The 15,905-nt window shown below is 32.8% G+C and overlaps 2 protein-coding genes across 3 annotated transcripts in view; one reads left to right on the forward strand and one right to left on the reverse strand.

Annotated features, from left to right (window-relative positions):
* The window catches only part of LOC116847186, a 5,368-nt gene extending 2,547 nt beyond the window's left edge, over nucleotides 1-2,821 (forward strand). Inside the window, exons 2-3 of the mRNA XM_032821917.1 lie at nucleotides 243-664; nucleotides 1,711-2,821. Coding sequence (XP_032677808.1) covers nucleotides 243-664; nucleotides 1,711-2,216 — 928 coding nt within the window. The 3' untranslated portion in view covers nucleotides 2,217-2,821. The remainder of the gene's footprint in view (nucleotides 1-242; nucleotides 665-1,710) is intronic.
* A 2,815-nt stretch (nucleotides 2,822-5,636) lies between these two features.
* LOC116847187 (vascular endothelial growth factor A-like) overlaps nucleotides 5,637-15,905 on the reverse strand; it is an 18,517-nt gene continuing 8,248 nt past the window's right edge. Inside the window, exons 2-6 of one of the 2 annotated variants that reach the window (XM_032821918.1) lie at nucleotides 15,184-15,289; nucleotides 13,504-13,715; nucleotides 12,185-12,283; nucleotides 9,816-10,000; nucleotides 5,637-7,015 (exon numbers count right to left, since the gene is read on the reverse strand). In XM_032821918.1, coding sequence (XP_032677809.1) covers nucleotides 6,847-7,015; nucleotides 9,816-10,000; nucleotides 12,185-12,283; nucleotides 13,504-13,715; nucleotides 15,184-15,289 — 771 coding nt within the window. In that variant the 3' untranslated portion in view covers nucleotides 5,637-6,846. Of the gene's footprint in view, nucleotides 7,016-9,736; nucleotides 10,001-12,184; nucleotides 12,284-13,503; nucleotides 13,716-15,183; nucleotides 15,290-15,905 lie in introns of both variants that reach the window. The other variant, XR_004378693.1, reaches the window with a different exon arrangement.

A 15,905-nucleotide genomic window follows, 5' to 3' on the forward strand; every position in this document is an offset into this window, starting at 1 on the left:
AGAGAGAGAGAGAGAGAGAGAGAGAGAGAGAGAGAGAGAGAGAGAGAGAGAGAGAATGAGAAGTCACTCTAATTTGAGTGACTCGATTTTTACTCTATTTTGCGAGAGATTTTCACTCCAAGAAATTTTAAAAATATGTTACTGTTACTTAGTGTTTACTGGATTATATTTTATATATATAAATATCCTCCCTTTCAATATTTTTTATACTTTCAATAAAGATGTCTGAGTTTTTTGCATAGTAAACAAAAAACGTTGGATCAGATCGCTGAGAAGAAAAAGCTTAAAACCGACACAAGTAAGCGAGAGGTGAATCGAACGAGGAGACTGTATAAGAACGCCGTAAAATATCTCGATAAAGTCAAAATTATCGATTATACAGTGCGAGAGAGTAACAGTACGAATGTTGAGGCGGATGATCGCGAGATGTATAAAGAAAAGGATCCGCTGAATGATCTCGAGCGAGAGATTACGTCGGTCTACAACGAAGAGATCCAACAGAACATTAATGAGTCAAAATTGGAAGAGGAAATGGCATCAACTGTCAAACCTATCAAGAGAGAGTGCGGTCAAGGAGACCGGACTGTTCGCGCACAAACAGACCCGATTAAATACATGGAGGCGAACGGACAAGTCAGATTTACACGAAGAATCCTGCAGGAAGGTAAGATCGATGGAACGCAAAAAAATGTAAGCAGCAAACGAATAGATTAATCAAATTCGAAATTTTTAACACAATTACTTACTTCTCAATAATTCTCAAGTGTGATTAATTCCTTTACTGCTTAAGTATTTATTGCAGTTTACATTTTTAAAGTGTCATCCGTTGAAGCGACAAAAACATAAATAGTAAAACTTAAAGGAGTAAAACATCTTTGCCGCGTGCGTGGAATGTTCAAACTCACAATCCTGTAACCTTCTGTTTTTTTTTAATTTTATTATTAAATTTGGTATGAGAGTTTACATTATATATATATATATATATATATATATATATATATATATATATATATATAAATGTGAACGAAACGAAAAACAAAATAACAACAGCAGTCGTTTCCGTGAAATCTTTCTTTTTCATGGTGGATCTAATAATCTTTTGTAAAAATTTCTAAACGGAAAAAAGAAAGTATATTCTTAATTTCTGCAAAACTGGAAGTTTACAGAAAAATGCTTTTTAAAGACATTTTTGTTGATAATTTTAGCTTGAAAAATTCTTTAAAAAATCGGCTAACATTCAAAGAATTAATTATAGGTTAAAAATATAAAAATATAAATATATTTTCCTTTTTCCGTCTATCTTAAGCAGTGAGCAAATTGATTAATCGTATTCGATTATTCCCATGAGTATAGTCCCGGTAGTTCCCATAAGTATAATGAGTATAGTCAACTGTGATCGGTCAATTCTGCTTGCTGCTTATATTTTACTATTTACATTTGTGTACATGTTAATACCTTCAATTCTTAAGTCTAATTTATTTTAATTCAATTCTTTTAAATAAGTTCTCAAGTAAACTTTGACATCTTGTCGATAACTCCAACAAAAAACGATAACTATAAAAATATTTCGATTTTTTTAAGAAGGCAGGACCTATATGTGTATCTATTTTAATTCAGTTTTAGTTATAAAATATCTTAGAATTTATTGAAACATTTAGGGAACTGAATTTTTTTCGTATAATTGATAAAATACTATCTATTGAATCATAGATCCGTGGTCGTATCATTGGACATCGTTGAAAGTCAACCACTGGGTACATACTTGCAAATTGCAAATTGCATATTCGCGTTGTAGTGTTAGTGAACATCCGGAAGTTTTTCGTATGTTGAAAAATGTTCCTTTAACTAGAAGATGTAAAAAACCCAACAACACCATGGAGATACAATCGCAAAGGAAACTACCCACTCTAGAAGAGATAATCAAGATTAGTAACAAACTGATACCTAACGTGAACAACTTCGGCGGTTATTTGAAGTCTTTAAACTACACGAAAGATCGCAACGATTTTTTGAAAGATTTCGAGGCCACAATGACGCAGAAAAATCCAAACGCAAATTTGCCCACCGTGCATTACGTCGGAAACAAATTAATATTTGAACACAAAGATGACATGTACAAGGAAAATTTTATACGGAAATTCTTGTACAATAATTATCGAATTCACAGGATCGTATATGAAGAGGTAGAAATGAACGAAAATTGTATGACGAGCTAGTTGCGACTGAATAAAATAAAAATGAAATAGATAACAACCCACGTAGTAGAAATATCTAAAATATATCATAGAGATGCCCTAAAGATGTCACGATATCTTTAGGATATCCCTATAATGTATTTCTGCTGTGTGGGAATATGTCGAGGTTTAATCATATTGATATTGAAGTGTTTTATTATCATTCTGACAAATTTGCAATAATTATGTTGTAACATATAATTTCAACAAATGCTAATGATTCTCTTATAAATTTTAAATATACATATATTGGGAAAGCGGTTAAATTAACAAAATCAGCGATCATATATTTATTCAAACAAATATATTATAATTGTGCAATACCATTAACAAAATCAGTGGTCATACTCACTCAAACAAATATATTGCATTTGTTCGGTGAAATATTTGCTCAAACAAATTTTGTTTAAGCAAAATCTTGTAAATTTTACCACTTTTCCTCATTTATGTAAAGATTACAGATTTGAACTTTCGCGCGTAATCAAGTACAATCACTGCCACATTAAAAGCGCAACTATTTGTCGTTTTATGAATTGTGAATGTATTAAATTCAAATGTATTCTTTAATAAATAATATTGTCAAACTACAAGTGTCTTCGTTCTATCTCATTGTTTATTATTTCTATTGATATGTGTATTAACATCGATACAAGCATACATTTGATCAACCGCGTAGTACAACATGGTCGAACATCACGATCATACGGAACGCATAATGTCGCAAATTGATGAGAATTCAGCGAAGAATGACAACGTACAATTTCACGATGATATAGAACAACGGGTTAAACGATTCAAACCTACGAAGGAATCAACGATCATGGACATTGCTTCTTCCATAGGTAGGTTGTGTTACTGTATATAGAATATACTGATAGAAATAGAGGGTCTGTTTTCTATTGCTGTACACTTTCGAAACTTGAAAAGAGATAAATATACAAATAAAACTTGGAAGAAAGATGAGAGAGAACTGGTGCAGCCAATTCAGCAATAGAAAACAGATCTAGAGATTGGGCGCGTTCAACGGAAAAAGCGCTCAGTAAGCAATCAGCGATTATTGGTTCTTACTGTTAGATCCCTAAATCTAAACCAATTACATTGACGAATTGCTCATCTGTTGTGCAATTGTTCAGTTTGCTGAACGCACCCGTTGGATATATCCAGTACTACTACAGCTGAGCGCTCTTCTGATTGGTGTATATTTTTAAATCTAAAGGTATATGCCAATCGGATGCATCCATTAACTACATTCAGCAGATTTAACAGTTGCACAATAGTTAAGCAACTCAATGTAATTGCTCTAGATTTAGGGATCTAACAGTAAGAACAATAATCTAACAGTAAGAACAATAATCGTTGATTGCTTACTGTTTTTTCAACTGAACGCGTCTATTGATCGGTTTTGCCGCCAATTGTCAGGTTAGGTTAGGTTAGAACAGTTTCTGTCAGTAAAGAACAGAAGTATTTTAATGTTAGATTTGTTATTTTTAGCTGAACTATCGGCACTAGTGTAAAAGGTGTGTTATAAAACATTTTTTTTAAATTATGTCAATGTTCTGTTAGGATTGTGTGTTTCAAAATTACTGATTATTGTGCTAATAAAATTATTGGAAATTTATAATATACATGACATAAACAATAACTTTTCAACGTTGGTAATAAATATTGGAATGCAGCCTAGTCTGTTCTTTTTCAAAAAATTTCTTGAACTGGAAGTAGATTGTGTATTAATATAACGTGGTGAAAATTGCAAAAGTGAACAAATTTACTAAGTGTTAACCAATAAAATTGTAAATATTCTAATAAATTCGTTCGCTTTTATAATTTTTACCAAGCTTGTTAGTATACAACAGACTCCCTGGTGTACAGACAGGAACTAAAAGGTTGTCTATAATTTTTGGTTGGTATGTTTGTGAATTCATCCTTATCTAACAAAAGCATTCTTCCATTAGAAAACGAATTCTTACATTGGACAAGATGAGGAGTTCATAAACTTACTCCAAAAATTATGGACAATTTAATTGCAACAAGTTAGAGTGAAATATAATATATGCATGTTGAGAGAGATATGTTCTTATAGTAAAGTATAATTTTTTCCTTTTCTTTTATAGATCACATTGCAAAGTCTATGAAATCTATAGGTGAAAGTTATAGCGAAATCTTGAGAATAAACAAAGTAGTTGTCGTGCATCTACGAGACATTGAGAAACGCGAAGAGGAATTATACTACTGTGATTAAAGAGTAAAGTGACTTTTTAAATGAAACACAAAGTATTTATTTATTTATCCAAATATATTTTGTCTCCTTCAAAGTAATCCCCTCCTACTGCAATATACTTATTCCAACGTTTTTTCCAGTCTTTGAAACAGTTTTTATACTCAACTTCTGATATTTCCTTCAAAGTGGCCAGCAAATTCTCTTGAATGGCTTTTATGGATTCAAAACAGTGTCCACGAAGTGGTTTCTTCAATCGAGGGAACAGGAAGAAGTCACATGGTGCCATATCTGGTGAATATAGTGCTTGTGGAACGAGCACTATATTTATTTGATTTTTAGCGAAAAATTGGTGAATAATTATTGCGGCGTGCGATGGTGCGTTATCGTGATGCAAAAACCATAAATTGTTTTGTCACAAATCCGGACGTTTTTTTCGCATGGACTCACGCAAATGACGCATAACGCTTAAATAATATTTTTTATTAACTGTTTGACCAGTTGGAAGGAACTCTTTGTAGACAACACCACGGTGATCGAAGAAAACAGTTAACATGACTTTGATTTTTGACCGGCTTTGTGGTTTTTTTTAACACTTTTTTTACATAGCTTCATCGTCGTAACATTTTCTTAACATTTTTAATGCATCAGCACAAGAAATTACATTTTTTAGACAAAATTTAATGCAAATTCTTTGCTCGATAAATTTATTCATTTTCAAAACTCGCCGACACAAATTTTTCACAATTACAAAAGATATTATAATTCTAACCTGACAAGTGAAATGATATGAAATGATATTCTGTCAGATGTCAAGAACAGTCATATCAACATGAAAAACAAATGGTTATATCAATATGTAAAGCGCGCAAATTTTTAAAAAGAAAATCACCTTTTTTTTATCAAAATATAAGTTAAATTAAACAGAAAGCTTCGCGCGAACGGGCATCCATCTCACAGTTCACAAACATAGTATTAGTATATATATAATACTTGTATTTAATATTAAGAGGAACTTAATGATATATAATATGAATAAGTCCAATTAAGATGTATGTACAATTAGTATGAATAAGTTCATTTTTAGGATGTACGTATTAAGTTATAATTAAGTTATAATTAAGTTCAGTTAAAATGTATGTATAATTACCACGAATACGTGCGATATGATCAAATAATTCAAAGTATGTAATATCACAACTTTATTGTTATGCGTATCTTATTATTAAAGCGTATCGTATTCAGCGTTTTGTGACAAATTCTCTCAAACCTTAGATCAAATAATTTTACAATAATTTTACAAAGTATGGTGATAGACATAATCAAGATACAAACAAACGTCTTATGTGACATGTAAAACAGATAATAAACAGTTCTTATGTCATCGAAAGACTAAATGCAAGAATAGTAATTTTATAATATAAATAGTATTGTCCACAATATATTCACGGGCGATTATGTCCTTGAACGACCACTGGGTCTTTATTCAATAGTAAACATACGCAATGATATAACAAAATAACACTTAGAAAATGAAACAGTCCGTGTCGCTCAGTGCTTCGGAGATAAAACCATCTATTTGAAATCTATCTGAAAACGCAACACATTGAGTGAGATAATCAGCTGTTCCAGTTCCGAGGCGTCACATTAATAAAAACATTGTTCTCCGTAACTGACAAAGTTGGACATTACTTGAATAAATTTTTATTGAAAGAAAAATTCGAATGGAAGATTTCTATGTAAGTAAGAATCTTTAGATTTATGAATAAAAGTGAAAGAGGGAAGAAATATCCTTCATTAAAATAATCGAAAATAAACGATCGAAAGTTTAATCGCGCATGCGCGCGATATATAATATTCCTTTTATTTAATAAATTTTAATTTACTAAATTTAAAAAAGTTTTTATATAATATCCTATTTGAATAATATTCTATATGAATCATCTCGAGCGTACGTATGTACTTACTCCTGACTAAAAGTAGTAACAAATAAGGAACAAAATGCAATTATATTCAAGTCAATTTCAATAAGAACGTGCGTGCACGTGCGTGCACATGCGTAAGATAAAAGTGCGGATTTATTCATTATTCTATTTAACAAGGGAAAATCCCGAAGTGTGTTTTATCTAATTCTGAGTTCAGTATAGAATTGTTCTAGGGAACCTAAATAACACAAATTTCCATTTACATCTCCTAAATGCAAAGATCCTAGAACGATTTTATATTATTTTCCCTTGTAGGTAAATCTTCAATCAATCTTCAGATTGAATTCGTTACTTATAATTGCTGTTACTCAAAATGAAATCCGCGCAACACTATGGTTGTAAAGAGACTAACAACAAAGCGTAGATGCACTTTAGCAGTCTTGTAGTCCGTGTGTTCGTCTGAATTCCCGTATCACTCGTATTCCGGATCCTCCTTGTGCCTTCTTCTAGGATCCGTGGCGTCCAATGGGATTATCACGGGCGGTACGTTTTGTGGTTGCTGGGTGTTATCAAAATTATAATTCGAACTTTTCGTGGGTGAAAATCTGTTTACCGGTCTAGAGAACGTTATCTGTCGACATCTGGAACACATTTGCAGTTACGTGCGAATAATTACGGGGACGTTACGGCGATTCGGAATTGCGAGATTGAATTCACCAAGTTGCGTTAAAAAAACGAAAAGAATAGTGTGATAGAACGATCTCACGCGCACACGACATATCGCACACGGTCAGTTTTTTCATCGCACACTGTCGTTACGTAAGATCACTTTTTGATCCCGAGTAGCGACCTTAACTTTAACAGCGGATCTTCCTATATCTTGAATCAAATTTTATACTAAAATGTCGGAACAACTACTTGCTTGACATTTTGTCACGTGAGAGAGAGAAAAATTGTTTGCGTTTCTACACAGTAAAAATTTTGTGTATTTTCATTATAAAACGATTCTGATAAAAATTTTTGTTTTATAAATGTAAAATATATCCAAATGTGTAAATTTAGTTAATTGTTATTATATTGTCTGAATATTTTGTTAAATTTATATTTAATAATTGTACATTTACAATATTTAATGTACAATATTCAATAATATATATTTACAACAATTGTAATGTAAAAATAACACATTTTATATTTAAAAATGTACAATTAAGTTAAATATTGTATAGTTACAAAATGTAAATTTTCTAAAAAATAAACAAAACTTATGTTTGTTAAGTATGATATTATAAATATTAAAATTTTATTGAATGAATATATGTATAGTCTGTATTACTGATAACATATTTTATATATTAAAGTTTACGAGTAAGTCGTATGTCAATTCTATTCTGTGTGTGTGTGTGTAGCAATCGCCATTTGTAAAATCAATGTTTAGTATTTTAAATATCTGATATAAATATCGTTTTTTTCTCTTTTCTATCTATGACACATAGCTATCTCTGATAAACGTAAAAATAAAATTTAATTCGAATTACATTATAAATATGTTAATACATAGAGGGTGTTGCGAAAGTTGTGCAATACACAACATTTATTGGACGAAGTGGGATTAGCTTTGTTGCATTCGAAAGAGCTTTCAGAATTAAATAGGAATAGGAAGAGGTCGCATTGAGACCTTATCAGTACATTTCGAGCAAACAGTGGGGAAAGATTTTCGGATTTCCATTGATTGAGTCTTTAAAGACCCAGTCTCTGTTCTCTGATTTTTATTGATACGCCATAATAGTATAACGTTTCGTTACCAGTGATGATGCTATGTACATTCTGAGATAATCCGGATTGAAAATATTTTAATATTTTTTTGCATCACAGTATTTTCTATATTTTTTTGAGCTTCTTTTTGAGCGAATGTAGTACACATAAGGTACAAACCTTCTTCACTTACAGATGTTCGTATAGAATGTAATTGGCTGCAGATGCACTAATCTGCAGATAAGTTCCTCGACCTGCCGGCAGGTAATACGTCTACTTTATTTCAGCAGTTTTTCTACTAACGTGATGTTTTCTGAAGTCACACCTTCCACCGGTCAGCCTGTACATTCATGGTCGGAAAGGCTGTCTGGTTTTTTTGTAAGTTTTGGAACCTACTCCAATAGCATAATTCTCCCAAGAACATCCTTCAAAGACATTCAGAGAACATCTTAAGGATATTCATAGAATATCGTGTGCTGAGTATCCGCGTGTCTTGTTCAATGAGAGAACTTTTTTATTAAAAAATAAATTCTCCCATTGAAGAATAGGTTCCTAAACTTACAAAAAAACCAGACAATCTTTCCGATCACAAGTGTACATGGATCATCCTCGAGACTAAACTCTTTGAAACTGAGTTCTTGTTTGTACCATCGGAAAATTATCGTCTGATGTAGGTAACTTTTCGCTAAAATTTGAGACATTTTTTCCACACAGGTAATTTACTTTTTTGGTCTATAATAAAATACTTTTGTTTTGTCCATGACGGTATTTTCTAATCTTTTCTTGCTGCTTGCTCAGAATCTACTTGATGCAGCTTTCCTCTATCTAATTTTGAACGCTCTTCTTAATACAACAATGCTAATCCTGTTTCATCTAATAAATGTCATGTATTGCAAAATTTTCGCAAAACTAACACCCTATATATAACATTATAAATATGTTAATTTTACATAAAATTTATTTCCAAACATTATCAAGTTGTTACTAATTTTGTGTTAATTGTTAACATTGTTAACATTTATGTCATTATTTGATACATCTATACTTGTATAAAATTAAGGCTAAAATTAGAACGGATCGTTTAGAACAAGTAAAATGTGTTAAGTTTACATAAAATTTTTTGCTGTGCATTTTTGACATTTAAAATTAAGGTCGCGATAGGGATCTTGATATTATACCGTAATTATTAATCGAGTATATCACATATATGTGAAGCGTGTGTATTTTAGAGAGCACTCAGCAGGTGGTGAAGATATAGTTTCGATAAATCGCGAACAAAGTTTCTCCGCGTCATCTTGTCCGGCGAAGGGCGCGTGAAACCGAGAAGATGAAAAAATTCAAGATTAATCCTCGCTCGCGTGCGAGTACCTCGAGGAAGCCGAAGCGAGGTGAAAAAGAGGAGAAGAAACGTGGCAAGAACGTTAAAGGCGCGTGACAAGGTAAGGTATCTCGCTGATTCGCGAGTGATTGGCGTACAGAAAGCGCGAAAGGAAGCGGGACTCTTGTGATTTCGTGCGGAACCAAGCTGTCAAATGGCTCTGGAAATTAATTGGTTGATGCGAACAGAGCGAATTGGTGCGATGAAGGACGCGTGTCGTATGGCTTACAAGTGGTGAGATAGTAGAATGTATTGAGAAGGAAGGCGCCTTATTCCTTAGTAGATCCCGCTACTCTGTCACCTCACACCTGCACGTGTTGTGGTCGAAGTAGTAGCCGGTGTTGCACGGCGTGGTTCTCCTGCACGAACAAACGCATAAGTCTGGGTCCCACATTTTCGTCTCATTGTTCCGTATGCACTTCGTTTCCTCGTCCACATTGTCGCACACGCATATGCAGTTTTTCTGTTCGTAGTGCTGCTTCTCGTTGCAATGCTACGGCAAAAAGTGTGACGTCCGAGTGAATCATCAATGAGAAAAATATTGACACGTGGGTACGGCGCAATGCGATCGAAGCATAAATGAATTTTGCGTGTCCCGTTCGTAGTGCTGCTTCTCGTTGCAATGCTACGGCAAAAAGTGTGACGTCCGAGTGAATCATCAATGAGAAAAATATTGACACGTGGGTACGGCGCAATGCGATCGAAGCATAAATGAATTTTGCGTGTCCCGTTCGTAGTGCTGCTTCTCGTTGCAATGCTACGGCAAAAAGTGTGACGTCCGAGTGAATCATCAATGAGAAAAATATTGACACGTGGGTACGGCGCAATGCGATCGAAGCATAAATGAATTTTGCGTGTCCCGTTCGTAGTGCTGCTTCTCGTTGCAATGCTACGGCAAAAAGTGTGACGTCCGAGTGAATCATTAATGAAAAAAATATTGGCACGCGGATACGGCGCAATGCGATCGAAGCATAAGTGAATTTTGCGTGACATATTCGAAAAACGATAGTAGTGCCAATCTCGAGTATTTCAGGAATCCGTGTCTCATATATGTGAATTACTAAGGTATCCGTGTCTATTTAAATATCTAATTCACACAGAAAATGCAATAATAGTAGAATACTCGTGTCTTTCAGGCACATCCGAAGTAAACTTAAATATCAAAGTAAACTATATCTTAGAACATTAACTTAAATACGTCTCTTTATTAACCTAACATAACCAAGTTGATGCAGATGGTTTTCCACGCTCGATTTCGATATTTGAAGAATGTTTGCAATCTCCCGCGTCGTGTAGTGTGGATTGGTGTCGATTACCGCCTTCAATTTGTTGCTGTCGATTTCATTTGGTCGGCCTAAGCGTGGTTTGTCTTTGACGGAAAAATCTCCGCAACGAAATCTCGCAAACCACTTTTGGCACACGCGTTCTTTCACGGCATCCTCACCATATATTGCACAAATCTTTTTACAGGTTTGCGCTGCGTTTTTGCCTTTTTTAAAATAAAAAAGCATAATATGCCGAAAATGCTCATTCTGGTTATCCATTTTTAGATGACGCAAAATACATAAGATACACAAGCAATCTTTACGTATATTTTTTAAATGCACGTTGAAATGTCATCTGTCAATGACTATACGCTTTCAAGATTTTCAACTGAAGATAAAGCTTAGCAGAGTGCCTTGAGGCCATCTATCGAGAAAAACCGCACGGACTTATTGGCCAACCCATTAACTTAGGTATCCCTATACTGAGAAAAAATATCAGAAAATTTATTTATAAGACACAAAGTTTATTTCTATGAAATAAATTTATATCCCATAAATAAATTTTCAAGTATTTTTTTGTCAGTGTGAGTATTACCTTCGAGTATTACTTGGATATACTGATAAAAAATTATTTAAAAATTTATTTGTGGGATATAAAGTTTATTTCTGTGAACTGAACTTTGTATCTCACAAATAAATTTTCAACTATATTTTTTCTCAGTGTATTCAACAAAAATTTATAGTTCACAGAAATAAATTTTATTTCGCAGAAATATACTTTATTTCACAGAAATAAACTTTGTATCTCACAAATAAATTTTAAAATATTTTTTCTCAGTGTATTCGGATACCCGATTTATAGTAACATACACTGAAAAAAGGATTTAGTTGATAAAACCAAAATTTGTTTAAAATGGGATTAACTAAATATTTAGTAATTACAAAACAAAATTTAATTGCCACTGTTTTGCTTTATTTCCTCGGTAATATATTTATTTAGTTACTAAACAAAGCAAAATAGCGGCAAATACATTTTTTGATTGCAATTATTATCAAATATTTTATTAATTCTATTTTAACCAAATTTTAATTTTGATAACCAAGTCTTTTTTTTCAGTGTAGAGCATTAAAAACGAGGGAGACAAAGATGCACATGCGGGCGTGCATCTTTGGAATGAGGTGATTTCTCGTATTTTTATCTATAAAAACATTCTCGTTTCACAGAGTTCCGTGCTCTTTTCAACCAGTCGAGCTGTGACGACGCTGACGTCAATCTTTCTATCACACTACATTCGCGTGAGAAACAATGATACGGGACGATGCGTGAGGTGTGAGACTCGCGAACCAGAGTAGAGCTCGGTTAAGCAGGAAGGCACCGATTACCCGCCAATTATCGGTCGCTGTCAAATTACCTCCTCCTTGATTCTGCAGCCGCACTTGCACGCGGTGTGTTCCTCTAGAGGCACGATTTGCTGGTACCGGTAGTGTAGTGACAGAGTGGTCACGATCACCTTGAAGCAACAAATAACGCGAAAGGGAAATGTTGAAAATTTTGCTGATGTTTCTTCTTGAGTGTAATATGTGTGTTATTATAATCGACGTACGCGCATTTATACTCGCATAATCCTACGAGATCGATGAGTGGTTAGTTGCGCACAGTGCTTGTCGGACACGATAACTTCTGTCAAATGCATGCGATCGCATTCTGATAGAGCTATATTTTACGTATGATTTAAATATGTTATAGCAATACTCAATATGTTCTACTAAAGCTGTGCGTAAATTAAAGTTAACAAAATAAACATTAATATAAATTTTTACATAGAAAATTGTGAAAAATTGTACACAACTTAAAACATACTAATCAAAAATTTTACATAGAGAATTGTGAAAAATTATATGCAAATTAAAACACAAACCAAAATTTTTACGCAGAAAATTGTGAAAAATTTTATGAAAAATAAAATATACTAATCAAAATTTTTATACAGAGAATTGTGAAAGATTAAATCTAAATTAAAAAACAAACCAGAATTTTTACGCAGAAAATTGTAAAAAATTGTACACAAATTGAAACACACTAAAACAAAAATTGAACACACAAAATTTTTGTGCACGGAAAATTGTAAAAAATTAAAATTAAAATAAAAGAAAATAAAAAATATGAAATCAATGTGAAACGTGCAATTGTAAATTTTTTTTACAGGGCAATGTGAGATGGATCCTGCTTCGTGTAAGAAATCGTTAACAGTGTCCTAGTGTGAATGTATGCAAATTAATGGCGTTAATTCTGGTTATCCGGCTATCGGGGTTTTTTGAATATTTGAGTATCTATGCACCCAAATATCCAGTTATTTATTCTTATTTTTCTCTTATTTATTTTTCAAATCGTTTTATACATGAAAATATAAAGATTAAGTCAACAAAAAATAGATTCTTCATAAAATATTTAGTTTTTATATCAGGATATGTTAAAATAAAATATGAATGTTTGGCAAAATATGTTCACTTCTCGGTTTTTACTTTAATATTCTTATACGCAGACTGACGAAAGGAATATATTTACGTGAAAAAAGCATGATTCTATTAAAAAATACTTTTTCGTTTTTGGGTATGAAAATACTCGGCTTATACCGGCATCGCTAGTAATAGGTACTGTGCGCAATTAGAATGATTGTAGTCATGACCATGACTATTACGATCATAACTGAAATCGAACATAATCGATTACCTCGAAATTTCGCGTCTCCGAGGCCGTTGGTTGGCAAGACAACAGAGAGCTGCTGCAACAGCCGCCGCATCTATTGATTCGCGTACAAGACGGATACACGATGGTTCCAGGATCATCATTTAGTTTCAGAGAAACAGTTTGCAGTTCGGGCATGCATTTAGCCGACAGCGGCTTCAACGCGTTCGATCGTTCTTCGCCCTCGCCGATTCTACCTAAACAAATTTTTAAGTAGATTAAAGAGATCTCGGGTCTTACAGTAATACAGTAATTATTTTACAATTTAAATTAGCAAGAGGTCTAACGAAGCCAAATGATACAAATTATGTCTTTAAGAGTCAAGCACAGCTATCGAGTCAAAGTGAGAGATTTATTATTATAAATGTCCAGGTCGCGCGCGCGAGCGTTCCTGTACTATATTTTAAATTCTCTTTAATAGTAAATATACAAGTATTTCGAGGCATAAAAACAATACAAACAACAGAAGTCATCGAGTGAAAGGCTAACTTCTATTAAATTCATTATTCGAGAAATTATGCAGACAGACAGCAAACCTCCACACACAACTAAAAAGAGAAAAAGACAAAGACATATATAATTAAAGAGTAATATAATTCTTGCATAAAGGCACAAAATTCTATAATAATCTTTTTAAAGTATTTATTACGGCTTTACTTTCAGGATAATTCCGCGTCACGTTGATAACCGCGTTGTGGAATAAATAACAAGATAGCGATATACCGTTTAAAATCAACATACACTTTGTAATCAAGACTTAATAAATGTTTCTGTTTACATAAAAAATATTGATCTTATTCTCATGCAGCCGCAGTAGCTTTATTGGTATTGCGCTTACCGAGCTCCTTTTCAACGATAGCTGCATCAAATGCATACAGTATTGCTTACATAGCTCAGAGTATTAATTTCTCATAATAATATCTGTTTTTGCACTATGTGTTTGTATTAAATAACAATATCCTATCATCTTATTTGATTATAACTAATTAGCTATTAATTAAAGAAGATTGGTGAATAATTTTACGTAATTGTTCGCCAATATTGTAATTGTAATTGTCCGTAATTATTTACTCATCAATCTGCTGTAACACCATATTTTACGTGATTGTTTATAAAATGTAGAAGATTTTTTTATTTAATTTGGCCTAATCTACACCTACATGCACGAGAGATTTATCATCAGATACTCCTTATAACTTGTTCAATCAACTCAACATTTGTTCAAGCAAATTTTGTTCGTACAAACGAAGTCTCGTAGATTCTACTATTTTCTTCCTCAGTGTACAATAATAAGTGTGTTTACAAAACAGAAATTCACAATAAGCGAGTTAAGCTCATCCTCCTCATCGTAAATTAAAGCTAACAAAAATTTTAACACTAATAAAAGCTTTTGCACAGAAAATTGTGAAAAATTATACATAACTTAAAACATAGTAATCAAAATTTTTACATAGAAAATTGTGAAAAATTATATGCAAATTAAAACACAAACCAAAATTTTTATTAAACATTTTTTAATAAAATTGAAATATATTAATCAAAAATTTTGATTAGATGATTTTTGATAGAAGGATCGATCTTTCTATTTTCTTTTTCGATCGGTTTCTTTTGACATTATTATTATTACATACATTATTAAAACGCACGATAGTAAATTGTACTTACTAGTGAATGTGAGCTTCTTTTCGTTCGCCGGAATATCTTGAAGCAGTTGCAGAAATTCTTCTGTCGTGTTTATGGAGTTTAACCTAGAAGCTAACTCGACCGGTATCTGGAAACGAAATGTATTGTGTGTGTTACATACAATAACATATAATATTATAATTGCTTTTCAAGATGACATAATTTTGTCTCTCATAAGAGATCGTTGCGTCACACTTATGTAATGCTGGAAGTGAACGTATTAATTCTGATTTCATACGATTTAGAGTGGCTTTCTCAAACTAATTGATAATTAACTCAGACAGCAGAATTGGGAAATGAAAGCTTACTTCTTTAATTTTTCCTGATATCAAAATTATTCCTTATATCTTAAGATTTGATATATACTGACTCTAATGGCAAAGTAGTATTGAAAAGCAACTTTGGTAATTATGCATATTAAGACCTCGCCGATGATCTTGATCTTCACATATGTTGACATGTCCCTGAGTAACATTTAGTAAAGTTTTAGAGTAAAGTTTTAGGTGGCCTCTCTTTATTAAAAAGTTATGAACAAAAGAAATTGATTATTTAGGTTGTAGTTTTCCGATTGTATGTATATTATATACAGACATTTTACTACATGCACAAAGTACACGTGTATGCGCGGGGGGGGGGGAGGCTCCGCCCCACTCCCTGCACCTCCTCCATAAAAAACTAACCTCCATATAATCCTAACCAAACCC

Source organism: Odontomachus brunneus, unplaced genomic scaffold (genome assembly GCF_010583005.1).
Source record: "Odontomachus brunneus isolate Ranch 3 - 2012 unplaced genomic scaffold, Obru_v1 Obru_scaffold_075, whole genome shotgun sequence".
NCBI classification, from domain to species: Eukaryota; Metazoa; Arthropoda; class Insecta; order Hymenoptera; family Formicidae; genus Odontomachus; species Odontomachus brunneus.